General features: G+C 41.3%; 4 protein-coding genes across 5 annotated transcripts in view; 3 read left to right on the top strand and 1 right to left on the bottom strand.

Annotated features, from left to right (window-relative positions):
* The first annotated feature begins 1,790 nt into the window (after positions 1-1,790).
* On the top strand, positions 1,791-2,624 carry LOC106813552 (histone H1-delta-like). Its single transcript, XM_014817719.1, has one exon. It carries the CDS (start codon positions 1,836-1,838, stop codon positions 2,424-2,426), a length of 591 nt encoding a protein of 196 aa, XP_014673205.1. The 5' UTR covers positions 1,791-1,835; the 3' UTR covers positions 2,427-2,624.
* A 2,000-nt stretch (positions 2,625-4,624) lies between these two features.
* Positions 4,625-5,559, top strand: LOC106813528 (histone H1-delta-like). Its single transcript, XM_014817689.1, has one exon. It carries the CDS (start codon positions 4,687-4,689, stop codon positions 5,314-5,316), a length of 630 nt encoding a protein of 209 aa, XP_014673175.1. The 5' UTR covers positions 4,625-4,686; the 3' UTR covers positions 5,317-5,559.
* A 2,226-nt stretch (positions 5,560-7,785) lies between these two features.
* LOC106813216 (FAD-dependent oxidoreductase domain-containing protein 1-like) lies at positions 7,786-23,071 on the top strand. The gene is made up of 7 exons (XM_014817295.1): positions 7,786-7,863; positions 13,153-13,323; positions 15,477-15,631; positions 17,518-17,673; positions 17,809-17,905; positions 21,269-21,421; positions 21,934-23,071. The coding sequence occupies exons 1-7, from the start codon at positions 7,800-7,802 to the stop codon at positions 22,668-22,670; spliced, it is 1,533 nt and encodes a 510-aa protein (XP_014672781.1). The 5' UTR covers positions 7,786-7,799; the 3' UTR covers positions 22,671-23,071.
* A 2,026-nt stretch (positions 23,072-25,097) lies between these two features.
* LOC106813394 (39S ribosomal protein L46, mitochondrial-like) overlaps positions 25,098-27,485 on the bottom strand; it is a 14,192-nt gene continuing 11,804 nt past the window's right edge. For both annotated transcript variants that reach the window (XM_014817531.1, XM_014817537.1), the window contains exons 2-4: positions 26,756-26,926; positions 26,298-26,378; positions 25,098-26,013 (exon numbers count right to left, since the gene is read on the bottom strand). In XM_014817531.1, coding sequence (XP_014673017.1) covers positions 25,528-26,013; positions 26,298-26,378; positions 26,756-26,926 — 738 coding nt within the window. In that variant the 3' untranslated portion in view covers positions 25,098-25,527. The remainder of the gene's footprint in view (positions 26,014-26,297; positions 26,379-26,755; positions 26,927-27,485) is intronic.

Here is a 27,485-nt window from a genome sequence, read left to right as displayed (position 1 = left end):
TCCTCCTCCCCCTACTCCATCGCCTTCTTCCCTCCTCGTCCTCCTCCTCCTCCTCCTCCTACTGCATCACCTCCTCCCCTCCTCCTCCCCCTACTCCATCGCCTTCTTCCCTCCTCGTCCTCCTCCTCCTCCTCCTCCTACTGCATCACCTCCTCCCCTCCTCCTCCCCCTACTCCATCGCCTTCTTCCCTCCTCGTCCTCCTCCTCCTCCTCCTCCTGCCCCTCCTCCTCCTCCATGACCGTCTTCATTCGATCTCCATCTCAGGGGCAGGTACGTTTATGTAAACACAGGGTACATAAAAATTATATGCTGAGAAGATACAGGTCTGATACACTTGTGTATACATAACCTGATAATATACGTACCTCGAGTACATACATCTGTAGTACCTGATACGACAACGACCCCTTCAGCCCTACTGCATTGGCCAACCTGCTCGGCTACCCTCAGGAGCAGATCCAGGGCTGAGGATAGACAGTATTTTTCCTGATTTTAAGGGCACATTCCCCAAAAAGGGCACACCACTCCACAGTGAGCGCCGTCAGGCGCGAAGCACATGGCGGGGGGTCTGGGGGCCCTCCCCCAGGAAATTTTCAAAATTTCTAGGGTCCCTGGGCACAAAAATGAGCACCATTAAGTCAAGCAGCAACACTAGCTAAAAACTAAAACTGGAATTTTATTTCTGCTTCATTTTTCCTGTGCTTTGCATACCAGTATTTAATGCAGTATTATTCAAGCACTTCCCTTCTTTTTCAGATATCAAAGCTAGTTTTGTTACCATGTAAAATTTTGATTTCCTTCAAGTCCTGTCAATGAATCAGAAGGAAAAAAACAAATAAAGAATATAGCCAAATTCCATCAAATTGTTTTCTGTATTATTTGTATTTTCTGTAAATTTCGAAGGGCACTTTGAAATCTAGACCGTATTTCCCAATACGGCAAATACGGTCTGAATCCGCCCCTGACCCTGTATATAAAATCACTGAGGCGCCGTCTATTGTAAATTCACACCAATTCCGTGGTCTATAACGGAAATGTTCAAAAAATAAAATGCAAAATCTAGCATAGATATTCCTATATACGTGGGTATATATATAGTTCGATGGTATTCGGCGCTTGTTCCACAACACAATGTAACATCTTATGTAATATCCACAATGTAATACATCTTATATAACCAAAGCTATACCGCATCGTTCAGTGGGCGTATATAAAACATATTCTACATGAGATCTTTAAACCTTTTATTGCTTATCGATCAAAATCAATGACAGAATTAATTGTTATTCACTGAAAGTTCTAAAATGGCGATTCCTGATTTCCGGGGACGTAATGTTTTCCCTGAGCCAAGTATATATGTACATTGCTAATTAATGGTAGCAGCTACAAATGAGAAATTACAGGAAAGTGTAGCTAAGATATTGAACTTTCATAATCTGCAACGATGAAAATAATATATAGTACGAAATTAATGATAAATGAAATATTATTCGCAACTTAACACGTATTTATACGCCCACTTGGTCAACCTACAGCAATAACTTGTCGATATTTATAGAACTCTGAGCAAAACTAGATTACTATGATAGCATATGGACTTACCTCTATTAAAAATGTAATCACATCAGTTTGTGACTAAGAGAAATACCATAACAATATATTTTTTACGAGGTAACAAACACAATCAGCATCTCGGCGGCACCGAAATCCGCCATTCCGCGGCGAGCATGTAGGTGTTTTCACTCACATCCGCGCTTGCCCTTTATAGCCTCGCCTAGTTTAGCGACAAGGCAGTTCCAGTTTTGAGAGCGGTGTGTACGTTTCTATATATGCAATGGCAGACATGGTATCCTCTCCAAAGAAAGCTGCTGTTAAACCAAGGAAGGCGAAGGCACCGGCAAGCCACCCGAAATATTCCGAGATGGTGCAATCAGCCATCACTACCCTGAAGGAAAGAGGAGGCTCCTCTCGCCAGGCGATTATGAAGTACATCAAGGCGCATTATAAGGTTGGAGGCGACGACAAGATGATCAATGCTCACCTGAAGATGTGCTTGAAGCGAGGAGTGACTAGTGGTCAACTGAAGCAGATCAAGGGAACCGGAGCATCTGGAAGCTTCCGCCTCGGCGAGAAAAAAGTCGAAAAGAAGCCGACGGCGAAAAGACCCACCGCTAAAAAGCCAGCAGCAAAGAAGGCAGGTAGTGCAAAGGCAAAGCAGCCTGCGGTTAAATCGAAGAGTACTGGAAAGCTTGGGTCCAAAACTACTGCGGCGAAAAAACCAAAGGCAGTGAAGAAACCAGCTGTTAAGAAGGCAACAAAATCTCCAGCGAAGAAGGCCACTAAGCCAAAGCCTGTGAAGAAACCAGCAGCTAAGAAGACTTCAAAGTCGACCACAAAGAAATCTCCCAAGGTTGCAAGGAAATAGTCTGTCGATAATGAATATAAATCGTTGTGTAAATAAATGTACATATCCATTGAAATCGGTCTCCATTGTATTATGTATTTTCAATAGCTCATTAAAATCTGAATTGTGCTTAAATATTCTGATTTGTTAATCTCAAAGTCGTGTAATTTTGTGTGGTGATTATATCTGCAAGAATAAATCTCGTCTTGTACAATTTTACTCTGATCTTTTTGTTGGTACACATGCTTTGGACCTTCAGAGGTGTAAGCTACATAATTGTAATTAACACATGTAATGAACATAATTACACTACCAGTAACATTTGACCAAAGATTCTAGAGTGCCGTAGGCCACTCTACGATCTTTGCATTTGACTAAGAGATGAGAATTTAAATGACAGTAAAGACAAGACAAAGTTTAAAGGAAAGACAAGTGTGTACGTCTAATGTGCTACGTACAGTAAATTACGCTCAAGGGGTCGTTGTCGTAACAGGTACTACAGATATGTACCCGAGGTACATATATGTATACACAAAGTGTACCAGACTTGTACTACAGAAGTGTACCAGACTTGTACTACAGAAGTGTACCCTAAACCTAACACTATCCCTAACCCTAAACATACCTCATATAAAAATATAAACATAATATTAAACAACCTAAAACTACCTCGGGTACATATCTGTAGTACCTGTTACGACAACGACCCTTCGTGCGTAAATTACCTAAGTTGCGGCACTACAAAACATGTAATAGATCATATGTGTACTGTATAATGAAATTTTAGTCAAAAGTTTCATAAGTGCATTGCAGCAGCAACGTTATACATGTATGATTACAGTATGTATATATGTACATGTATTTTTATAAACAGTTATCCGACATTTAGTTTTACACAAGCGCTTTAATTCATCTTTATAGAATCTTCAGGTGCATAACTATGTTTACAATGACAACAATGAATTACAATGAATTACAATTTATAATATGTATATACGTATATATATATATATATACGTGTAGATGGTAATACGTACACACTATCAAACACTACGTAAACCGAGTTAGAGGGGCGTTTATATGCTCTTGTTATTTACGTACAAATATATAGGGGCCTACATGTAATAGCTAGGTTATTTGAACCCTATTCACATCTGCAGAACAATGCTACATTATAAAAAGCCAACCACGTTACGCATTTCATACAAACGATATGCTTGTAAACAATGTAACTATATTTTAGACACCGGCAACTTTGTTTATATACTTCACGAAAGGATTGCACTAGGCATTCTTGCAAGAGAAAAACCATCATGGCGACGACCCAGCCTATACGACAACAAAATACATGGACTATTCACCCTCTAAAACCGTGAAATACAAAGAGACTATGGCGTAATAATGTTAGTACCCCATATATTTGGCTTAAAAGTTAACATAATTGAGCATACATTTGCAAATTATAACGGAAACTGAGAGAAAATAAAACATATCGAACATACATGTTCGTATGGTGAACTCGGCGACGTTGTAAACACTATATGCGGCACGAGTACATTCAGCGTTTGTTTCACATATTGTATATGATTAAAACGACATCCTACAACCACAAACCACATAACTCTTAAATATGTGTACATTCATACGTAAGCCAAATCCTAAATAATATACTTGGCTAGAAACCTTACAAATCAGTGAACGAATTTGGGCCTATTGAAAATCCTAAAATGGCGAGTCTTGATTTCCGTGGTCACAACTGTTTTCTCCAAGTCACGAACATGGGCACTTTGCTACTTACCGATACCACCTACAAATGGAGAATTTTATATACGCATAGCTAAGATATTAACCTTTCATACCCTGCAACCAGAAACAACAAACGTTGCACAAAATTATTAATAAATGTAATAATTCCGGTAACTCTACACAAATTCATACACACACATAGGTTACTTATATGAATAACTAGCCAGAATCGACACTAAACTAAACACAATTGTAGTGAGATGATAGTTTATGAACTTATCTTTTTATAAAACTAAATGTTACCAGTTTTTAATCATAAGATGTGACACAAGTATGGGTTTTTACAATGTAACAAACACAATTAGCGTGTCAGTGAGACCAAAACGCGTCGTTCCGCGCCGAGCGTGTTGGGTGTTTTCGCTCACATCCGCGCTTTTACTATATAACCGCGACAGCGGCGAACGAGCGGCATAAGTACAATTCGGTTAGCAAGGTGTAGTTGCTGTAGTTCGGTTTGTTATACAATACAGTGAAGATGGCAGACACAGGAGAAACAGCGGCAGCAGTTGCACAATCGCCAAAGAAGAAGGCTGTGGCTAAAACAAAGAAGGCGAAGGCACCGGCAAGTCACCCGAAGTATTCCGAGATGGTGCAATCAGCCATCACTAGTCTGAAGGAAAGAGGAGGCTCCTCTCGCCAGGCGATTATGAAGTACATCAAGGCGCATTACAAGGTTGGAAACGATGACAAGATCATCAATGCTCACCTGAAGATGTGCTTGAAGCGAGGAGTAACTAGTGGTCAACTGAAGCAAGTCAAGGGCACAGGGGCTTCTGGAAGTTTCCGTCTTGGAGAGCAGACCGCTGAGAAGACGCCGAAGACTAAAGCGAAACCTGCAGCGAAGAAAGCAGCAGCAAAGCCGAGGAAGCCTGCAGTTATATCAAAGAAAACTACGGAGAAGCCTAAAGCTAAAACAGCAGCAGCAAAAAAACCGAAGACGGCCAAGAAACCTATTCAGGCTATTGCAAAAAAGGCAGCAAAATCAACAAAGAAATCTCCTGCAAAGAAAGCTGCTAAGCCAAAGACGGTAAAGAAAGCAGCCACTAAGAAGACACCAAAGAAGGCGAAACCAGCAAAGAAATCTCCCAAGAAGGCAGCGAAGTAATCTTCTAGCTAGTGATCTGTATCGAGAAGAGTTTTGTAATGTAAATATTATTGTAAATATAGTTGGTGTAGCATCATTACTTTTAACGATCAATCATTTATTGTAAAATCGGATTTTCCCTTAGTTTTCGCAACACTAAACGTATTTTTGAACTCTGCGTTTTTTTATCGATCTTCGTACACCGTGTTGGCTATATGAAATCTTTGTTTATTCACAGCAATAAATTTTTATTGTATCGTATAATTTTATTTGGTTGTCATCTCTCCTGCCTTTGTTACTCTACACCAGGAAAATGTAGTTATAAAATCTTATAATAATTCATAATTTACACAGGCACTTTGAGCGTTTCAATATTTCCATATAGATATATGTAAGTGTGCAGCCGCGTAGCAGCGTGTGTTTGCTGCCGTTGGAGCATTTGCAGCACGGATTGTCGGCAATAATACTAGGTGAAGGAGATTAGAGAAGACTCGTAGTAAATAGATTTCGTATTTATTTAGCATTATATTTTATTGAAACGCTCCAAGTTCCTGTGATAATTTACGTTAGCTTGGAACGTTACAGTGATCGATGATCTATAGTCGATCGAGTTGAGCTAACGAGCCCGTTTATACGCTTAACTCGAGTTAGCTTAACCTCCACGATAGGCGGCAGCACTAGTAAGATGTACGTACGCACCACGCACGCACGCGTACTTGCACACACTCATGCACGCACGTACGCATGCACGTGTACGTGCACATGCACGCACGTGTACGTACGCACGCACGCATAATAAATCGGTAATAATCGCTAACTCGAGTTAAGGTTCGTCGTGTAGACGAGGCTTATGAATACGTGTAATCGGTTTTTGTAAATCTGCAGTAAGGCACCGTTCTGGGGTGATACTCCACTAGGAGTGTTCCCAACTTTAATGTCATATATTATTAGTTTGTGGTTTAATGTCATTTAGGGTTAGGATTATCAATCATTAATCATTAATCATTAATCATTAATCATTAATCATTAATGATATCAAAGTTGGGAACACTCATAATGGAGCGTTAGCCAACGTGCAAAACAAGGTACAGTGTACATGCACACGTACATATGATACGTAATTAATACGTAGGGTTATGGTATCATAGACCTGTGCTTCACTTTTTCAGTGTCGCTCACCCTCGAGTCTTTATCACAAAATTTCATTCACCAGTTTGAAAGCACTGTCATAGACGAAGCATGACTAGTCTGTAATGATTACATTCGTTTGTTTCATATTTTTGACGCTAGGCGGCATAACTACCGTAAGCATTGTCCCCCAGAAATTTTTTAAAATTACACCCCCTCAGATGCGTTTTCTGCGCGAGCAAGGGGGGGTCCGGACTCCCTGGACCCCCCCTGTACACGCCCCTGCTCGGGCGCGAAGCGACCAGGCGAGGGAGCCAAGCGACCGAGCGGGGGGAGCTAGGGTATGGGAGGGGGGTGTTCACTGTTCACCCTTCCGCACGATGGGGATTTTGCAATTATTACACTAAAATGGAGCGACCTGAGGTGAAATTCTTGCAAATTTTCAAAAAACATTTTGTTTTGTTTGGGGGGGCCTGGGGGGGGGGGGGTTCGTTCGAACCCCCGAACCCCCCCTGGCTACGGGCCTGAACCCTAACCCTATTTAAAAAAATATATAAAATTTTTTTAATTGTTGTAAAAATTAATTGTTGTTATTAAATTGTTGTAAATAAATCATGTAAAATATTTGCCGTCAATTCAGAAAAAATTGTTAAATGGATAAAGATAGAAAATACAGAAAACAGGAAAATAATTCAAAAAACCGATGGGATTCGATCCACCGACCTTTCAGCCCTGAATTGCGCGTCAGAGCATATAAATCATATAAAGCATATAAGGTGATTTATATGCTCTGATTGCGTGCTGTACTCGCTCGGCGTATTGAGGATTATTGGAGTTATGGATTTTGGATGTGCCTATGAATATGACGACACTTGGGACGTCATTGAACGACGCAACAGGCCTCAACCAATAGCAGCGCTCACTAGAGCCCTATGTTCTTGATTGACCGCTAGAACAATATATAGACTATATATATATGTATTATATTGTTCTCAGGATTGAACCCTGAAAAAAAATCGCCGTGCGCCGCCGCCACAACTAACAGAGAGCAATTTTAGTAGGTCTCGCGGAGAGATAGTGAATATAGAAATAAGTTGTGGATATAGTAATCAGTTAACCCTAATCCTAACCCCCTAACCCTAACTCTATCCCTAATTCTAAATAAAACAAAATTAGCCAAAAATAATAAAAACTAAAATAAATAAGAGACAAATTAGCCAATCAGAGCCGCCCCTAGCGATCACTATATCTCTCCCCTTAGACTGGTACCCGGTCCCACCTCTCGGCTTAGGATTCCATCGATTAATCGGTGTAATCGAGGTAGGAGCGAGTACCAGTCTATTTTTATCTCTGTAATGAAATTGTACTGTAAGGTTATGGCGCTAGTACGTCTTGCACACTGCACGCTGGGCGTATCTCACTATTCTCTATCAGTATTAGGTAGGTATATTCTTTTATCGATCACCATATGTTAGCTGTTGCTGTTCGAAACTATAACTACAAGTATATGTATCGAATTGTAATACTAGGCAATGTAGCTTGCCACTAGCTCTATAGTAACTATAGCCTGCGTACAGTTGCCGCAGGCAATAAGCCTTATCGCCAATCGAACAGCAATGCCGTCATGGGATAGGAAAGGGGCATTACTAGCGCCGCCGCCGCCACGAGCGGTTAGCAGCCGGCTGCCACGCAATAGGCGTCAGTATGCATGCGCGATACCGTTCGCATATTTTGGTAATTAATTAGACTAATCGTGCTTCAACAAACTGAAAATTTACAGAGATTATAGCATAAGACATGTGTCTATATTCCTGACATTTTAGACATGTAACTCAACTCCTTTGGAAGATATAAATAGGTTAGTATCCTTTTCTATCACCCAAGCCGTGCGTATAGCCCGTGCACGCAATAGGCGCCTATCGCGCGATACGTTCGCATATATTTGCGTAATTAATTAGACTAATCGTGCTTCAACAAACTGAAATTAACAGACATTATAGCCTAGACATTTGTCTTATTCCTTATGATTTCCAGCAAATGTAACTCAACTCCTTGGAAGATATAATAGTTAGTATCCTTTTCTATCACCCAAGCCGTGCGTAAATAGCCGGTGCACGCAATAGGCGCCTATGCGCGATACCGTTCGCATATATTTCGGTATATTAATTAGACTAATCGTGCCTTCAACAACTGGAAAATTCACGACATTATAGCTAAGACATTTGTCTATATTCCTTATGATTTCCAGAAATGTAACTCAACTCCGTTTTGAAGATATACATAGTTAGTATCCTTTCCTATCACCCATAGCCGTGCGTATAGCCGGCTGCACGCAATAGGCGCGCCTACTGCGCGATCCGTTCGCATTTATTTAGTATATTAATTAGACTAGTCGTGCCTTCAACAAACTGAAATTTACAGAGATTATAGCTAAGACATGTGTCTATATTCCTCTAGTTTCTAGACATGTAACTCAATTCGTTTTGCGAGATATAATAGTTAGTATCCTTTCCTATCACCATAGCCGTGCGTATATTATCTATGAGCGCCGATCGTTGCCCCCTTTTCCATCCCCATCATGCTTTGCCGGCGCGGGGCCCATCTGGTGATATTTAACGATTGGCGATAAGGCTTATGCTATAGCCTAGGTATAGCTCTAGTATTAGTAACTATAGAGTACGAAGTGATGGACGTCACGGTGGCATGACAACGAGCCTGCTGCGTTCTACACAATCATATGCTCTGGTAACATTAACAACGTGTCGTGTTTTGTACCCGATCTTTAACCATCATTCTGAGAAGTCAATTATTGCAGTTTTTATAGATTTCAAAAGATGGAAGTGAAAATCAACAAAAAAAATAAAAATAATTAACAACAACAAAAATTTTTTTTAAAAAATTAAATTTTTTTAAAATTCATTAATATTTGTAAGATCGACTTGCTACCGATGCTTTACCGCTGTCTGCAGCGCACCACTCGTGTTTTACGTACGCACAACATTTTCACGCAGTAAACCCTTATGGAGCCAGTGGCTTGTGTAGAACCAGCCGTGCGTTGTCTTGCCAACGTGACGTCACACTTCCGGTACTCTATAGCCCGCGTACAGTTGCCGCAGGACTGCCGCAGCCTGCGGCAACTGTACGCGGGCTATAGTTACTAGAGCTATAGCCTAGGCTATATATATCATTTATATACCTCCGCGCAAACGGAGGTTGATTATTCAATCGCTCGCGCGCGCACGTGTGTTTGTGTGGTGTGTGTAGCCACCGCTCGATCGATAGCGCGCCGAGTCAGCGATCGTGGGCGGCGCGATCGATAGCGCGTCGAGTCAGCAAGGGGCGGGTCAGCAGCAGCCACCAGTGAGCGGTGAGTCAGTCAGCATGCCGCCCAGCGAGCACATACATGTTACATACTCGCGGAGGTATGCACTCTCCGTGAGTGCCCTCTGTTTAGTTATTAATTCGACTAATACTGCCAACAAACTGCATTGGACGACTTTCGGTAGTAAATACATTTCGTGTTTAATTTACCATTATTTTGTTTATTGAGATGTTCCATAAGTGCCTGTGGCTGTGTATACATGCCCCCAACTTGGGTGACCAGCGCTCCTTAGGTATTATCTCCTCGATATTATTGTAATAACATACCCCAATGTGCCCCACCGCGCACGTTGAGAGACAATGTGTTATCACTAGAATAAGCAGGCTGGACAATAGACCGGATTGTGGAAGTGCCCGATAAGCCTTTGAATCAGTTAATATATGGGACGTGGATATAAGAGACATAGAGACTGATATAGTGACGGCCCACAGAAAGACACATTAGTCAGACACACATTTACTATGTAGAGAGCCGGAGAGAGATCGAGACGAGGCCGGAGCCTAGGCATGGTTACCTAGGCTGCTGCAGTATGTATATATATGTATGTGTTCGACTGACGTTAAAGCCAGAGTTATCTGCCATCTAACCTGTGACGCGCGCTGGTCTCATTTGGAATCTGCAATCATTGCATCGGTTTGAACATCTCTACTATTTGCTAACGTAACTATGCTGCTACATTCTACGAGACCTGAAGTTGCCATTCTAAATGGAAGTACAACACCTAGACTAGAGATATCTGGCTATTTATTTGATTATTTCAAACAGATATCGAGCAAAACTCATATATATTGTGTTAGAAGGAGGGTAGTACTATAAGTAGCTATATGTATTAGGTATAAATATGTTCGATTTGTTAGCTCATCTGACGTAGTCAGATGCAGCTTCACGGGTTCTCCCCAGGATGAAATTGAAACAGGGGGGGAGGGAGGGAAACTAGGGAGGTCCAGGGGGCGTGTTTTTTTACCGCTACCACTAATTAATGCGTAAAATCGCCACCACACCATAGAGGGTATTTGGGGTTCTTGTATATATAAGATAGCCGAGTCGCGGTTGTATAGTTATTGTTTGGGTTCGGGTACAGGTTAACTGTTTGAACTTGTGTATGGGCTGCAGTGCATGCGTGGTACCGTAAAAATTACACGCTCGTCGGTGGTCCTGTCGAATGGAATTCTGACGATCGATTCCTTCTCTGTCAAACTTTTATTGTGGTGGAATTTAATCGGGGCGGAGGTAATTCAAACGGGGCGCAACGATTGAAAACAGGGGGAGTTTTCCCAAACGGGGCGCGGGCGCCCTGTTTGCGCAACGTAGGGAGAACCCTGAGCTTGTAGAATCGCATTATCGTCCGTGCGTGCGTGCGGTGTCGCGTCCGTCCGTCGTCCGTCCGTCAACAGTTGGGCACAAATCTTAACCGCTCGACGTACGGTCACGATATTCGGGATGTGTGGGGTGGGTGGGTGGGGGCGGGGTAATCCGAAAACGAGTTGGAGATGTCGAAGCTGGGGGTCAAAGGTCAAAGGTCAAGAGTGTAAAAGAAGGGGAACATTCACTCCTTAACTTAAGGTTTGAGGAAATGCAGAATTGGCGGCACAAATCTAAATGGCTCGACCTAGGCTCGTGATAGTCGGTGTATAGCATCATGGTAGGAAAAGCCATCACTGTGCCGAAATTGGAGGTCACAGGTCAAAGGGCAATGGAGCACAGGGCAGATTTTAGACATTTTCTGAGGACATGGGTCTGACGGAGCGATTGGAAAACTTTTTTGTTTCAGCGGTGACCTATCATTTTTATGGCTTTATTGAAAGGACCATGAAATCTGCTTTCCACTGACGTGCGAAAGAGTAAGTGTCTGATAACCTTTTGACCCTCAAGAGGAGGGTTAAACATGGATTTGTTGACTGTCTGTTAGAAAGAATTTGACTGCCGGGGTTTGCTAGTAGAATCTATACATGCCTGGATGTATGAGGCTACAAGGTCACAGTGAAATTTCAAAAGCTAAATTTGTTTAAAGAAGGTTTATGCTCCTTAAATCGTATAATTTATATGGCATTCTGTAGTGTCAGTATGTTACATGTAACGTATGCCACTGCCAGTGGCTGCTGCCAGTGCAATGAGTGCATGTGTTGGGGCAGTTTTTGCCTGCGTTAATTGGTTGCAGGTGGCAGCTCTCTATTTGCAGCCTGTAGGCTTGCGTAGGTAAATGGATGAGTGCTTACCTATTCTGTCTTGCAAATAGTTGTTGCTACTACGAATGATGGGAGCTTCCATCTTTAATCTGAAGACACTTAAACGTACGCGCCATCTCGTGGCAACTTTCATAACGATCCCAACGAACATTCTTTGAGAAGGTTTCCTGATACCATCTCTATGCATTCCACATATTTCTCGCTGTAGTATGTGAATGCAATCAACATGGCCTTGGTTACTAGAATCCCACCACTCACCACAGAGTCACCGCAGTAGACGTTAGATGAGCGCTGTCGCTATGCGGCACTTGTTTGTATGTGAATGAATAAGGGCTAGGGATTTTGATATTTAAAAAAAAATTATGCAAATTAGGTAGGTTTTGGCAATTATATAGCATATTATATAGACACAAACAGTCTGTGGGTGTCACACTCGTCTGGTTCGTTTTACAAGATTTCATTGACAATATCTTTAATGCAAAATTCCTGCTATGAACATATTATGATTTATACTTTACTATTTATTATTTATTATTATTATGATATAATGATTTATGCTAAGAAACATCAAAGCGGGTATAGCGCCATCTACCGTCACAAATTGTGATTCATTTTGGTTTATAAATTATTTATAATTTATAATATTATTTATTATTTTCACATAAAAAATTACACATAATTATCAAGAGTATATAATGGGAGTTCTCCCATATATATACTTTTTGTTTCTATAATGTACGTCGATGGTTGCTCAATTAAAACTGACTTCTTCTCACTCACTCATTTGTGTCATTTTTTGTGGTGAGCTACAGTGTCATTGACACTTTTATTGTAGTTTATAGATGTCGCCACTATTGCAAAGCATATACATGTATACATTACTGGTTAATGCATTGCAAGAGCTGTGCATTCCTTCTGAAGTGTTTTTATAAGTATTCATTTGAAATACTCAAATTCAAATTATAAGTGAATGGGAGCAGTAAAAGTAGTAGTTGAGCTAAACAACACTGCCTGTCGCAGAGGGGTTTGGAATGGAACGTACATGATGATATATTCTGTGCCTAGCGTCTCCCTTTCAAATAAATATTGTAAAGAAAAGCGATTGTTCATACAGTTGTTTATAGCAATAAATGATAATGGGAATTTTTTATTTTGATACAGCAGGCAGATCAAGAATGTTGCGGGTTTGTGCAAGGCGTCTGTTATGCACCAGTTCGACAGGTTCTCACAAGTCAGGCAATTTCGATCCAGACAAGGTAATCCGAGTAACTGAGGGAAACTCCATCAAGCGTGTGTGGAAGATTCTAAGAGATGATGTCACAAAACTTCCAGGTATACAAAGAGTAATGCACAGCAGAAGCAGTGTGGTTGATGTAAATTGTGGAGTTTGCTGCACATTGTTTAAATGGAGCGTTCCCAACTTTATAATATCGTGATATAAAAGAGATATAAAGGGGGGGTGGATTGATATCAATTAGATATCAAGGGGGGGTTAGATATGAAATAGATATCATGGGGACTGCATCGATATCAATTAGATATCAAGGGGGGGTTAGATATGAAATAGATATCAAGGGGGGTTATATATAGGGTATATAGAGGGAGCAAGCAACATTGAGACTGGGGTATGTTTGCTTCGTTTCGCTGGACTTTGTTGCGCGAGCAAGCGAAATACACAGCGGGGCCATGTTCGCTTCGTTTCGCTGGACTTCGCTCGGCTTTGCTGCTCGAGCAAGCGAAATACAGAGCGGGGTCATGTTCGCTTGCTCTCTTCCCATCTCTGTTCTTCTTCCCCTTTCTCACTCTACCTCTCTATCTCTTTCTGAAACGATCTCTATCTCTATCTCTCTATCTCTCTCTCTCATTTTCTCTCACTCGACCTCTTTCCCTCCATCTCTCTCTTCTCTTCTTCTCTCTTCTTCGCAAGGAAGCGAACATACCCCTCGTCTCTAATTTGCTGGCTCGACCAGCGAAGTCCAGCGAAACGGAGCGAAAATGGCCCCGCTGTGTATTTCGCTTGCTCGAGCAGCGAAGGCGATTGAAACGAAGGGAAGATGCACCGCTCTCTATTTTGCCTGCTCGCGCAACGAAGTCCAGCGAAACGAAGCGAACATGGCCCCGCTCTGTATTTCGCTTGCTCGAGCAACGAAGTCCAGCGAAGTCCAGCGAAACGAAGCGAACATGGCCCCGCTCTGTATTTCGCTTGCTCGAGCAACGAAGTGCAGCGAAGTCCAGCGAAACGAAGCGAACATGGCCCCGCTCTGTATTTCGCTTGCTCGAGCAACGAAGTGCAGCGAAGTCCAGCGAAACGAAGCGAACATGGCCCCGCTCTGTATTTTGCTTGCTCGAGCAACGAAGTCCAGCGAAGTCCAGCGAAACGAAGCGAACATGGCCCCGCTCTGTATTTCGCTTGCTCGAGCAACGAAGTCCAGCGAAGTCCAGCGAAACGAAGCGAACATGGTCGCGCTTTGTATTTCGCTTGCTCGAGCAACGAAGTCCAGCGAAATGAAGCGAACATGGCCCTGCTCTGTATTTCGCTTGCTCGAGCAATGAAGTCTAGCGAAACAAAGCGAACATGGCCCCGCTCTGTATTTCGCTTGCTCGAGCAATGAAGTCCAGTGAAGTCCAGCGAAACGAAGCGAACATACCCCAGTCTCAATGTTGCTTACTCGAGCAACGAATTCCAACGAGGTCCAGCGAAACGAAGCGAACATGGTCGCGCTCTGTATTTTGCTTGCTCGAGCAACGAAGTCCAGCGAAGTCCAGCGAAATGAAGCGAACATGGCCCCGCTCTGTATTTCGCTTGCTCGAGCAATGAAGCCGAGCGAAGTCCAGCGAAACGAAGCGAACATACCCCAGTCTCAATGTTGCTTGGTCGAGCAACGAAGTCCAGCGAAGTCCAGCGAAACGAAGCGAACATACCCCAGTCTCAATGTTGCTTGCTCCCTCTATATACCCTATATAACCCCTGCCTTGATATCTATTTCATATCTAACCCCTCTTTGATATCTAATTGATATCAATCCACCCACCCTCCTTTGATATCTATTTCATATCTAACCCCCCTTGCTATCTAATTGATATCGATCCACCCCCCCTTTATATCTCTTTTATATCACGACATTAATGACGTTAAAGTTGGGAACGCTCCTAATGGAGCATCCCCCTTAAATGGCGTACGTATATATTTTTTTTTTGCAAAGTTGATACAGTTTCCGATAATGTAAACTTTCTGTAGTACTTTCTGTCAAAATTTGTGTAGGATTAATGATGTAGTGTAATTGCTGATGAAGCAAAATTTCTGTTGTTATAAAGTAATAAAGTGAATTTGTTACTCATGTTACGTATGATTTTTCTGGAAATCTTTGTGTTCCCTCTTCCAAATGATCTCAGTTTGAGTTTATAGCCTCTGGCTGTGCAAATATACATGTGGAAAGTACAATGCATGGACCATTACAAAGTGTTGTTTTTTGGCGTCTTTCAAGGTCAGTCAGTCGCTGACATTAAGGTCCCATATGAAACCGATATTGTCATTATTGGTGGTGGCATCATGGGCAGTGCAATTGCATACTGGCTGAAGCAAAGAAATCCTAAAGGCTTCACTTGCACTGTTGTAGAACAGGACCCAAAATATACTCAGGTAAGTGGAGCGAGCATGGGTGGATCCAGGGGCCTGTTGTCAGAAACAAAATTAGTCTTAACATTAGTCTTAACATTAACTTCCACTCGTAAACCGTTGACAGAAACATCGTAATTTTACGAGAACGAAAAATCCTCCGAAAATATCCTCCGAAAAAATCCTCCGAAAAAAATCCTCCGAAAATATATTACGAGAGCCCAGACTCTCTCGTAACTTTAATATTAAGATGAAAATAACACATTTACACTACGAATTACAATTAACATGAATAAAATGTGTTTTTCTTGAGAAACACGTCAAAAACATTCATTATCTATACTACAGATCATAAAACAAAACAAAACATTTACAAATGGCGTATGTCATTTGTTCTCTTGTTTTAATGTTGTTTAACTCTCGTGTCTCATGTTAACTACAGTGTGAGAATTTGTCTAGTAATGTTGTGCAGAATAAATTCATGACCGCGTCGTTTTTCATCTAATATTATTTATATGTGGTTAGCCATCATAATATCAAGAGCTAATAAATACCTAGAGTGTACAACGGGAAAATAGTGCTATTTCACGGCAATATTATTCTACTTTGTATGCGGTTCTAGACTAAGTTCATGGTGTTGCCTTAAGCAGCATTCTTTGCTCTCTAAAATAAGACCAACCGCTTGTCTCTACGATACTCCTAGGCCGAGATATTGGAGCGTAATCATGCTTCCCATAGGCCTCACGCTGCCTCCACAATATTCACTATCCTTCTCGCCTTTTGCGGGCCTGGCTATCGTTTTCCGTCGCCGCTTGGAGCGCTGATAATTGATGCCACATGCCCAAATTTGGTACTCTTACTACTCCATATAGTAACTGAGCTGCGTTGTAGAGACTTAATTTAGAAAACATTGCAGGCTCCATCATGATGGGCATATTAGCTGTGCTAGGAAAGATAATGGGAGATAAGGGCATAGGCGATGCCCCCGAAAGTCACCGATGATGACCGAAACGCCGTTCATTCATAAAGTTATCGCGAAAAAAACCGAACTCTCACGAAGCGACTTTCCTACCCCGCAGAAGGCGAGAAGGATAGTGAATATTGTGGATGTGAGGCCTGTGGGAGGGGAAGTTTACAAGCCAATATCTTCGCCTAGGAGTATCGTATTGACAAGCGGTTGGTCTTGTTTTAGAGAGCAAAGAATTCTGCTTAATGCAATACCATGAAATTATTCTTGACTAGCAGGCAAAGTAGAATAATATTGCCGTGAAATAGCACTATTTTTTCCGTTTTTCCGTTGTACACTCTAGGTGTTTATTAGCTCTTGATAATATGCATATATTACTGTGATGTACAATAAATGTGTATGAATTTGAATTTTGTGATCGATTCTCATCCAACCAGCAGCCTTGTGATGAAGTTCCTGTTATCGTAAGTTTTTTAATAGTTGCAATGTGTTTCTGTCAACGCTCCTCTCGTAACATTAACATTAGTCGTAAGAGTTATCTTAGCATTAACATTAGCATTAACTTGACGATGTTTCTGACAACGCCCCCTAAGAATTCTGGAAGGTAGGAGTCCACTGAGTGTGGGGCTGGAAGGTTGGGCCTGAAGTGTGTGCATGTGAGTGTAGGTGCGTGCATATGTGTGTGTGGTGGGGTAATAAAAATTTCCTTAGTTCCAGGCCCTCTGGCCTCAGCTCTACCTGACAAATATTCCAAGTTTGAAACATGCATATGTACACTAGCAGTTCAATTGAGAGTGATATTGACAGTGAATAGTTGAATACATGCTTTTTTAGTCCTTAACAATGGGTATTAGCATCTGTCGATCATCACTCTCCTAGCTAACTGTTATGTGGGGTGTATGTGACTCTATGATGCTAATAAAATGTGTGATTCTGCCAACAGGCATCAACAGTGCTGTCTGTAGGAGGCATTCGTCAGCAGTTCTCCTCTCCAGAGAACATTCAGATGTCAATGTTCAGCGCTGACTTCCTCCGGAACATCCGTAAACATCTGAGCGTCTTAGACAGTGATCCACCTGACATCCAGTTTAATCCACAGGTATTTGACCTGTGGATATTACGTATCAAATATTGGAGCATGACCCACTGCATTGAATTCATGAAGCTGGCATAATGGGTGGCTGAGGCCAGGACATGCTTGATATCATCATGCCAATAATTTGTTGTACTACAGGGCTATCTATTCCTTGCCTCTGAGGCTGGAGTACAGACTCTCCAGGAGAACCACACAATACAGAAGGAACATGGGGCCAAGGTGGTCTTGCTGAATGGTACGTGACAGTTAGCATGATGTGAGAGGGGCATTATTTTAAAGTTCAGACAGTGGGTTAATTTTACCTATATGAAATAGAATGATACCAGCCCCAGTTGCTTTTCTTCTCAAGGGACGGTCAAAGTAATCAGTGGTCACAGATTAATTCAAAAAACCGATGGGATTCGATCCACCGACCTTTCAGCCCTGAATTGCGTCAGAGCATATAAATCATATAAAGCATATAAGGTGATTTATATGCTCTGATTGCGTGCTGTACTCGCTCGGCTATTGAGGATTATTGGAGTTATGGATTTTGGATGTGCTATGAATATGACGACACTGGGACGTCATTGAACGACGCAACAGGCTCAACCAATAGCAGCGCTCACTAGAGCCCTATGTTCTTGATTGACCCTGAGAACAATATATAGACTATATACTATATATATGTATATATTGTTCTCAGGATTGACCTAGAAAAAAAAATCGCGTGCGCCGCCGCCACAACTAACAAGAGAGCAATTTTTAGTAGGTCTCAGGGGAGAGATAGTGAATATAGAAATAAGTTGTGGATATAGTAATCAGTTAATCCTAATCCTAACCCCCTAACCCTTTCTCTATCCCTAATTCTAAAATAAAACAAAATTAGCCAAAAATAATAAAAACTAAAATAAATAAGAGACAAAATTAGCCAATCAGAGCCGCCCCCTAGCGGATCACTATATCTCTCCCCTTAGACTGGTACCCGGTCCCACCTCTCGCCCCCACCTCTCGGCTTAGGATTCCATCGATTAATCGTGTAATCGAGGTAGGAGCGAGTACCAGTCTATTTTTATCTCTGTAATGAAATTGTACTGTAAGGTTATGGCGCTAGTACGTCTTGCACACTGCACGCTGGGCGTATCTCACTATCTCTATCAGTATTAGGTAGGTATATTCTTTATCGATCACCATATGTTAGCTGTTGCTGTTCGAAACTATAACTACAAGTATATGTATCGAATTGTAATACTAGGCAATGTAGCTTGCACTAGCTCTATAGTAACTATAGCCTGCGTACAGTTGCCGCAGGCCTATGCTATAGCCTAGGTATAGCTCTAGTATTAGTAACTATAGCCCGCGTACAGTTGCCGCAGGACTGCCGCAGCCTGCGGCCACTGTACGCGGGCTATAGTTACTAGAGCTATAGCCTAGGCTATATATATATATTTATATACCTCCGCGCAAACGGAGGTTGATTATTCAATCGCTCGCGCGCGCACGTGTGTGTGTGTGTGTGTGTAGCCACCGCTCGATCGATAGCGCGCCGAGTCAGCGAGTGGGCGGCGCGATCGATAGCGCGTCGAGTCAGCAAGTGGCGGGTCAGCAGCAGCCACCAGTGAGCGGTGAGTCAGTCAGCAGCCGCCACCAGCGAGCACATACATGTTACATACTCGCGGAGGTATGCACTCTCCGTGAGTGCCCTCTGTTTAGTTATTAATTCGACTAATACTGCAACAAACTGCATTGAGACTTTGGTAGTAAATACATTTCGTGTTTATTTACCATTATTTTGTTTATTGAGATGTTCCAAGTGCCTGTGGCTGTGTATACATGCCCCAACTTGGGTGACCAGCGCTCCTTAGGTTTATCTCCTCGATATTATTGTAATAACATACCCCCAATGTGCCCCACGCGCACGTTGAGAGACAATGTGTTATCACTAGAATAAGCAGCTGGACAATAGACCGGATTGTGGAAGTGCCCGATAAGCCTTTGAATCAGTAGATATATGGGACGTGGATATAAGAGACATAGAGACTGATATAGTGACGGCACAGAAAGACACATTAGTCAGACACACATTTACTATGTAGAGAGCCGGAGAGAGATCGAGACGAGGCGCGGAGCCTAGGCATGGTTACCTAGGCTGCTGCAGTATGTATATATGTATGTGTTCGACTGAGTTAAAGCCAGAGTTATCTGCCATCTAACCTGTGACGCGCGCTGTCTCATTTGGAATCTGCAATCATTGCATCGGTTGAAACATCTCTACTATTTGCTAACGTAACTATGCTGCTACATTCTACGAGAACCTGAAGTTGCCATCTAAATGGAAGTACAACACCTAGACTAGAGATATCTGGCTATTTATTTGATTATATCAACAGATATCGAGCAAAACTCATATATATTGTGTTAGAAGGAGGGTAGTACTATAAGTAGCTATATGTATTAGGTATTTAGGTATAAATATGTTCGATTTGTTAGCTCATCTGACGTAGTCAGATGCAGCTTCAGGGTTCTCCCCAGGATGAAATTGAAACAGGGGGGAGGGAGGGGAAACTAGGGAGGTCCAGGGGCGTGTTTTTTTACCGTACCACTAATTAATGCGTAAAATCGCCACCACACCATAGACGGTATTTGGGGTTCTTGTATATATAAGATAGCCGAGTCGGTGTATAGTTATTGTTGGGTTCGGTACAGGTTAACTGTTTGAACTTGTGTATGGGCTGCAGTGCATGCGTGGTACGGTAAAAATACACGCGTCGGTGGTCCTGGTCGAATGGGAATTCTTGACGATCGATTCCTGGTCTGTAACGTGCAAAATAAATTGGCAAATGCGCAACTTTTTCAGGGTGGCAGCACAGTCGCGGGTGTCAATGGCGCCGTTCAAATTTCGTAGCGTTGATGTGTAATTAATTATAACAATTAAAGCCGCACTGTGCGCATCCAAACGCTAATTTCTCCAGTACTAGACTAGCAAATACTTTATGTCATGCATAATCACACTACCTTATGACAAAATAAACTCTAGTTTCTCCCATTTCACTGCACGGTGTCTTATAAAAGGCATTTGAAAATACCTCCAATGTTGTTCAAATTCTTCGATGTTGTTGACACTTTCGCATTGCTCTGCCAAGCAACCGTGGAGCGGTGCTGCGGTACAGCGGTACGGGTATAGCAAAGATAAAAACATGTGGCGTCACCTAACCGATTCTTGACGAAATTGTTTGGCAAACAATTTAGCGTTGGCGCCAGATTACCACATTTCGCACCTCTTTCTTGTGGGTTTTAAGCAAACGCGCACTGAAATGGGAGGAACTAGAGTTTATTTTGCCATAAGGTAGTGTGATTATGCATGACAGGAAGTATTTGCTAGTATTGTACTGGAGAAATTAGCGTTTGGATGCGCATAGTGCGGCCTTAAATTAGGTATCTGGTAACAAGTACGTGTGGGTATAGACGATTTGTTATACAGTAAGTACAAGTTGTATGCAGTAAAATACTAGAGTCTACTATCCCTTTAATCATAATAATTCAGAGTAATTATTTGCTGTTACTGTGAGTAAGCTGTTGGACTCATTATTTATAAAACAGCAATATAATGCTTTTTCAGAGTCACAGTTAAAGAGCAAATGGCCATGGCTTCACACAGACGGAGTAGTGATGGGTTCTTATGGTGTAGAGAATGAAGGCTGGTTCGACCCATGGTCCCTACTGAGCGCCTTCAAAAAGAAAGCCATGTCCCTAGGAGTGCAGTACATTAAAGGTGTGTTAACATTCTCGTTATGGTCTTTTGTCTTGATCTCTGTCTCAGCCCCTTTATTTTATTGATATATGAATGAATATTAATGCATATCATGATATGGTATAAATAAATAAAGATTTGATGCTGCATAACAGAGATTAGAATTGAATACAAATTTGTGGGGGTGTCAAAAGTACTTTACAAGAGCAGTGAGGCGGTGCTCAAAATGTCAAGTTGCGACTGTGGGGGCTCACATATCACAAGATCTATGTAATGTTGTATGTATATTATATAAGGAAATTTTATACCAAGTTTTGATTATGTGCACGATTTATAAACAGTCAAATCAGTATATAAGAGTCAATCAAGGAAAACATCAAAATTTACCTTTATAGGCAGGTAATTGCTTCATACAGGTGGTTTTATTGTATAACTGTCACTCAGGGAAAAAATATGGAAAGTGCATGCACTTTGTCAACTGGTTTCCGTACTATAGAGTTGACCACTGACACATGTTTTAATGCACTCCGCAGGTGAAGTTGTTGGATTCGAGTTTGAGAAGATAGAGGGCGCCATGCTTGCGGAGACCGATGAACCATACATGAAGAGCAAGAACGTGCTTATCAAGGCCGATGATGACAACGTCTACCCGCTGCAGTTCGCCATCTGTGTCAACGCTTGCGGCCACAACGCCGGTAGCGTCGCCAAGATGGCCGGAGTCGGCGCACACAAGACGCACTCGGTGCTCAAGGTCGGCCTTCCCGTCGAGCCACGCAAGCGCTACGTCTACATGGTGCACGCGCCGACGGGGCCCGGCCTCGACTGCCCCGTGCTGATCGACTCGAGTGGCTCGTACTTGCGCCGCGAGGGGCTTGCCGGCAACTACCTGATGGGAGCGTCGCCGGCGAGCGACGACGAGCCGGATACGAGTGAGTTGACGGTCGACTACGACTTCTTCAACAATCGCGTGTGGCCCGAGATCGCGCACCGCTGCCCGGACTTTGAGGAGCTCAAGCTGAAGTCGGCGTGGGCCGGCTACTACGACTACAACACGCTCGACCAGAACGTGATCATCGGACCGCACCCCGTGCATGGCAATTTCATCTTCGCAAACGGCTTCAGTGGACACGGCATCCAGCAGGCTGCTGCGGTGGGGCGAGCTGTTATGGAGGTGTTGTTTGACGGCGGCTACAAGACGATCGATCTGACGCGTTTCGGGTTCGAGCGTGTCATCGACAATCGACCTCAGTTCGAGAAGTGCGTCGTATGAGTGCTAACTACGTTTGGGCGCTTTTTTAAAGATAGGCAATTGTAATGTCCCATCCGTTTTAAATGAAAAGAAGTGCATTCGTGTGAATGCTGATAACCCAAATCCAGGTTTTGGTGCTTGCAGGAAAGTGTCGCATGTGCTTCATGTGCGTTTTTATGCTGCCAGAGATGGTAATGTGTTACGAGGCTTCAACATGGCACAGATTGATTGTAATGGATCGTAGCATGGTCTTCATTGCACCAAGGTTTGAAACCAAAACCAAAAAATTTATAACAAATGGTACTCGCTCTTGATTTGCTACTTAATGATTTTGACTGTATGCAAATGTTTCGCATATATATATATATATATCAAGAGTACATAATAGAGAAGAGTATGACACCGTTTTGCATAGTTTTCAACTTGTAAATATTCTATCAATATGTGAATAAATATATTCAAACCTTACCTTGTTTTCGTCTATTATTCTCCCTTAATGACACCACCAATTTACCTGAAAATCGTATGTGTTCTTCAAAAAAGTTCTTTGAATACGACACGGTTTCACACAGTTTTGCCAAACGATCGCATGTATTCAGCGCATGTTGATAATGCGGCGGGCAGCACCAGGTTGTAACTACGGGACGCTGGGGGCTGTTGGGGATATTAGGTAAGCACAGTAACAGCACTTGTTTCGCTTCCTTATCAGGAACACGATGGCAACACAGCTAAAATCGGCTGCTAGCTCGCCGTGAGCACACATTTATTTCTAGCACGCTGAAAACGCTACACGCTGAATACAATTCGATGCCTAATATCCCCAACAGCCCCCAGCGTTCCGTCATAGACAATAGAACACTAATCCGATAATAAACTTGCGCCGAAAACATGTGATCATTTGGGAAAACTGTGTGAAACCGTGTCGTATTCAAAGAACTTTTTTGAAGAACATACGATTTTCGGGTAAATTGGTGGTGTCATATGATTAAGGGAGAATCATAGACGAAAACAAGGTAAAGTTTGAATATATTTATGAACATATTGATAGAATATTTAAAAGTTGAAAACTATGCAAAACGCTGTTAAGACGGTGTCATACTCTTCTCTATTATGTATTCTTGATATATATATAATAACAATGTCTTTGGGGGCTAATGTCAAATTGACATAAAGTCTGTAAATGTAGACAAAAATATCTGAGATGAAAATATTCTATTTCATATGACGCACATACATATTTTCAGGAGCGTATAATGACAAATATACGTTTGCCATTATACGCTCCTGATATTTTCTATCCGCTAGTGTATTAATTGTAACATGCTAATAGTATGGAATGTCAGTATGTGCAAGTTAACTGCAAGGTTTGTATGACTACTGTGATCATAAGCCAAATAACCTTAAATATAGCGAACTGTAGTTAATTATCATGCAGCTGCTGTAATCCCAGGTGATTTGTAATTTCACACATTTCTAAATACATGGGACCTGTGTGTGCGTATATGATATGTAATGAAGTGAAGATAATACTTATAGTGAGTACTACTGGTAATTATTATCCTCTCTTGATGTAATATACATAGTTGTGTTTTAATGAGATTATAGCATTCATATCTTGTGAAGGTATGAGCTATATGTGCACAGTGGTTACATAACTCGTGCAAAGTAACTAAAAACACCTATATTGTTTGTTATTTTTATACTGTTGGTTTGCCTATCATAACCAGCTCAGTGTATGATTATGTTAATTGGGGGGGGGGGTATATGTTACAAGCTCAATGTATGAATGCAATAGTGGTTCTTTCTTAGGCTATATTGGTGTATGAAGATTAAGAATTCTAGTTCATGTGCTTTTAGATTAGAATAAAGTATATTGGAAACAGGGTAAAAAAAATACACAGGAGCGACGAGAGATTCGCTCATCAAACCTCCGAAATCGCTTCCGTGAGGCTCAAACTAGCTCCCGTAAAATTATTGACGAGAGCTATTTTTCCCACAGACTTGAAAAAGAGCTCCCGTGAAAAAAAGTATTTTTTCCTGATTGGAAAGCCATAAAACTAGCTGCAACGAATTTGTATTATCATGACATTTACCGGTAGCAATTAAGTTTATTGATCAAGTTGATTTTTTATATATTTTAAGTGTTATCGCTACCCGTTTAGTACGGGTAGAGTTTAGTACGGGTAAAGTTTAGTACCCGTTTTTGTTGTTGTGTTTACGACCATGCAGTGAAAGGTGTATTTCATTAATTAGCCTACCCATAATGATATATTGGATGTAGGCTTCATGTGTATGCCATACATAATAAAACATACGGTTATACCGCATAAACTACAGTTGTGCCCCATAGTCACATTCCAGTAGAAATAAACGGTATAAAATCGGTGCAGCATACAGACTGGTTTCCAATCAGAAATTTCCTTGGTACGTACCATATATGCAAGATAGTTTACACAGATACATATTTTTTGTATTTTACAGTTTGTACGATAAAGATGGTGATACGTTATACAGCCTAGGAGCAGTTCATGATAAGTAGAAATCAATAGGTTTTATTGACCAATTAAACTATGCTAAATATACGACGTGTAGACGTACCGTTACATTATGTGAGATGTTGACTATACTATTTGCACAGTATCCATTTAGAATGGCAAGAAATGCACAAGAATCACCATTTCATGTTAAAAATGTATTCGATGTAATCACACATATTATTGTAGTGTTGTGGTACTGGTAAATTAAGAACATTTAGGAAATTTTGATGCAAAAACCAAATTACTGTGATGAATAATATCTATACAATTGCAGTATTTAGCTATAAAAAGCATCCTACAATATAATACTTTTATGAGTCATAGCTAGGTATTCACATTTCTCATTCAAAAATGAAGTTGCTAATAGCTGAAAAATATTTTCTATTAAGTAACTGAGCCATTTCTTCCTGAGTCAACCACAAGTGATCCACAATACCATTACCGTTCTTTGGCACACCCCCTAGAAACTGAGCCTGGTAAAAGAATATCTTGGCTCCAAAATACCCATCAGTGGTAGCACTGCCCGATGGAAGCTTATACTTGTAAAATCCCACAGGAGCATTGCCATTTACTTGAGCTTTTACATCCTCACCGCAGGTGCTCGATAAAGTTGCTACTGCTGTTTCCCTTAATGACTGACCATCCTTATTTGCACCCATAGGGAACACCCACTCTTCGTTCTTCCCAAGCTTCTGCTTTACAACTAGAAATAGCTTCCGATCAAGCTTGCGTTTAAGGGAGCGTCTGTTGTTGGTGTTGTCAGCTTCAGTGGTGCGTGGAGTCACTGTAAAGTTCTGAAATTCTTCCACACCAGCATCTTCAAAATCCTGCAAAGTGTCCACAACATCACATTTTACTCATACATATATTAATCACAAACCTCATTCTTCGAAGTTTTTATTTGTATTAAACTAGCTCAAAGCATTATGCTTTATACAGCCAATACCCATGTGTGTACATCTATACTATGGTATAACCGTATTCCCTAATTTTTTATGTATGATTTTTACATGCTCAAGGGTACATTCAAGAGTATCTCCAATAGATTTAATATATCTGAGACAAATATCTGAGACAACGATTGAAAAACTCCCCCAAATGATACTGTTACCTGTGCTGTAGATGTTCCCACATCTTCATCAAAGTCCTCATGAGTTGGATTCTCCATACGCTTCTTTCTTCGTGCTAAATCCTACAAAATCAACAAAAATATGTCACTGTGCTAATATTAAATTCTAGGTGTCAATTTAATGTATAATGAGATTATGGCTGGAACTTGACAAACTATAACTATGAAATCTTATACTTATAGCATATAAAACAGCTACGAATCATCATATTTAATATGAGAAGTTTGTAGAGGCTAAGATCCTATTTCACCATAGACTATGGTCGTGTTGAATATGAAATAACAGTAGCTAATCAGATTAGAGCTGTGCTGCAATTAATCTACTGTTCTGTGAGTGAATTGCTAATTTCAACTACCAGCTAGATTACATTGGAATCTTGCACCCTTCCTTAATGTATATTAGTATAGACCCACACTTAGTATTAATGAGTACAGCCTACCTGCATATGCCAAAGCTCAAAGTCCGAAAGCATGCTATTTTCAAACTCCACTCTCGCAAGCATCTCACTATACCGTTTCTCTATGTTGTTTAATTCAGTGGATATAACAGGGAATCGTACAACACACATGGCACTCCACAACTGCCATCGATTCCTAGCAATATCCGTCTCCTGAAAAAAAGATAAACATCATTTCTAGCATACAAATATTGTATAATCAAGATACATGGTTTATGCTTGTTAAACATCTCAATGCAACCCTTACTGAAAATTGACCATTAAAATGCAAATTTTATATCAACACACTGGTTTCTATTTAATAAAGCAAAATGTGTTGATATTTATTTGAACTTCTACGTTATACAGAATCAGAAATATTAAGACATATAATTATGTTAACACAGTGAACACCCCAAAGGCAGTTGTTTTGCGGTGAGATCTCAGTATACTCCTTATACACAGCACCTACTGGCTATGCATGCACACTATCTCATCAAGAACTGCATGTCAAACTGTGTCTATAAAACAGTCTATAAAACATTCCTTTAGCAGGGCTTGCCCTTAACTTTTTTTTCAGGTGGCCGGCCGGGCCACTTGAGTATGAGATTCAGGTGGCCAAATGGATTTTCAGGTGGCCCGGTTGCTACATTTATTAAATAATTTATTTGTATTCTAACTATGGGTAATGTGTTTTGGCAAATAATCGCATTAACATAACTAGATTACGACA

The sequence above is a fragment of the Priapulus caudatus genome, unplaced genomic scaffold (genome assembly GCF_000485595.1).
Source record: "Priapulus caudatus unplaced genomic scaffold, Priapulus_caudatus-5.0.1 Scaffold23, whole genome shotgun sequence".
NCBI classification, from domain to species: Eukaryota; Metazoa; Priapulida; class Priapulimorpha; order Priapulimorphida; family Priapulidae; genus Priapulus; species Priapulus caudatus.
This window is presented reverse-complemented; position numbering and strand designations above follow the sequence as displayed.

Excerpts from the sequence above, each read along its gene's own strand:
- LOC106813552 (XM_014817719.1), top strand. The coding sequence starts at position 1,836 with ATGGCAGACATGGTATCCTCTCCAAAGAAAGCTGCTGTTAAACCAAGG.
- LOC106813528 (XM_014817689.1), top strand. The coding sequence starts at position 4,687 with ATGGCAGACACAGGAGAAACAGCGGCAGCAGTTGCACAATCGCCAAAG.
- LOC106813216 (XM_014817295.1), top strand. The coding sequence starts at position 7,800 with ATGGCGCTAGTACGTCTTGCACACTGCACGCTGGGCGTATCTCACTAT. Across the intron at positions 7,864-13,152 it reads CTATTCTCTATCAGTATTAG|CAGGCAGATCAAGAATGTTG; the intron begins GTAGGTATATTC and ends ATTTTGATACAG. Across the intron at positions 21,422-21,933 it reads AGGAGTGCAGTACATTAAAG|GTGAAGTTGTTGGATTCGAG; the intron begins GTGTGTTAACAT and ends TGCACTCCGCAG.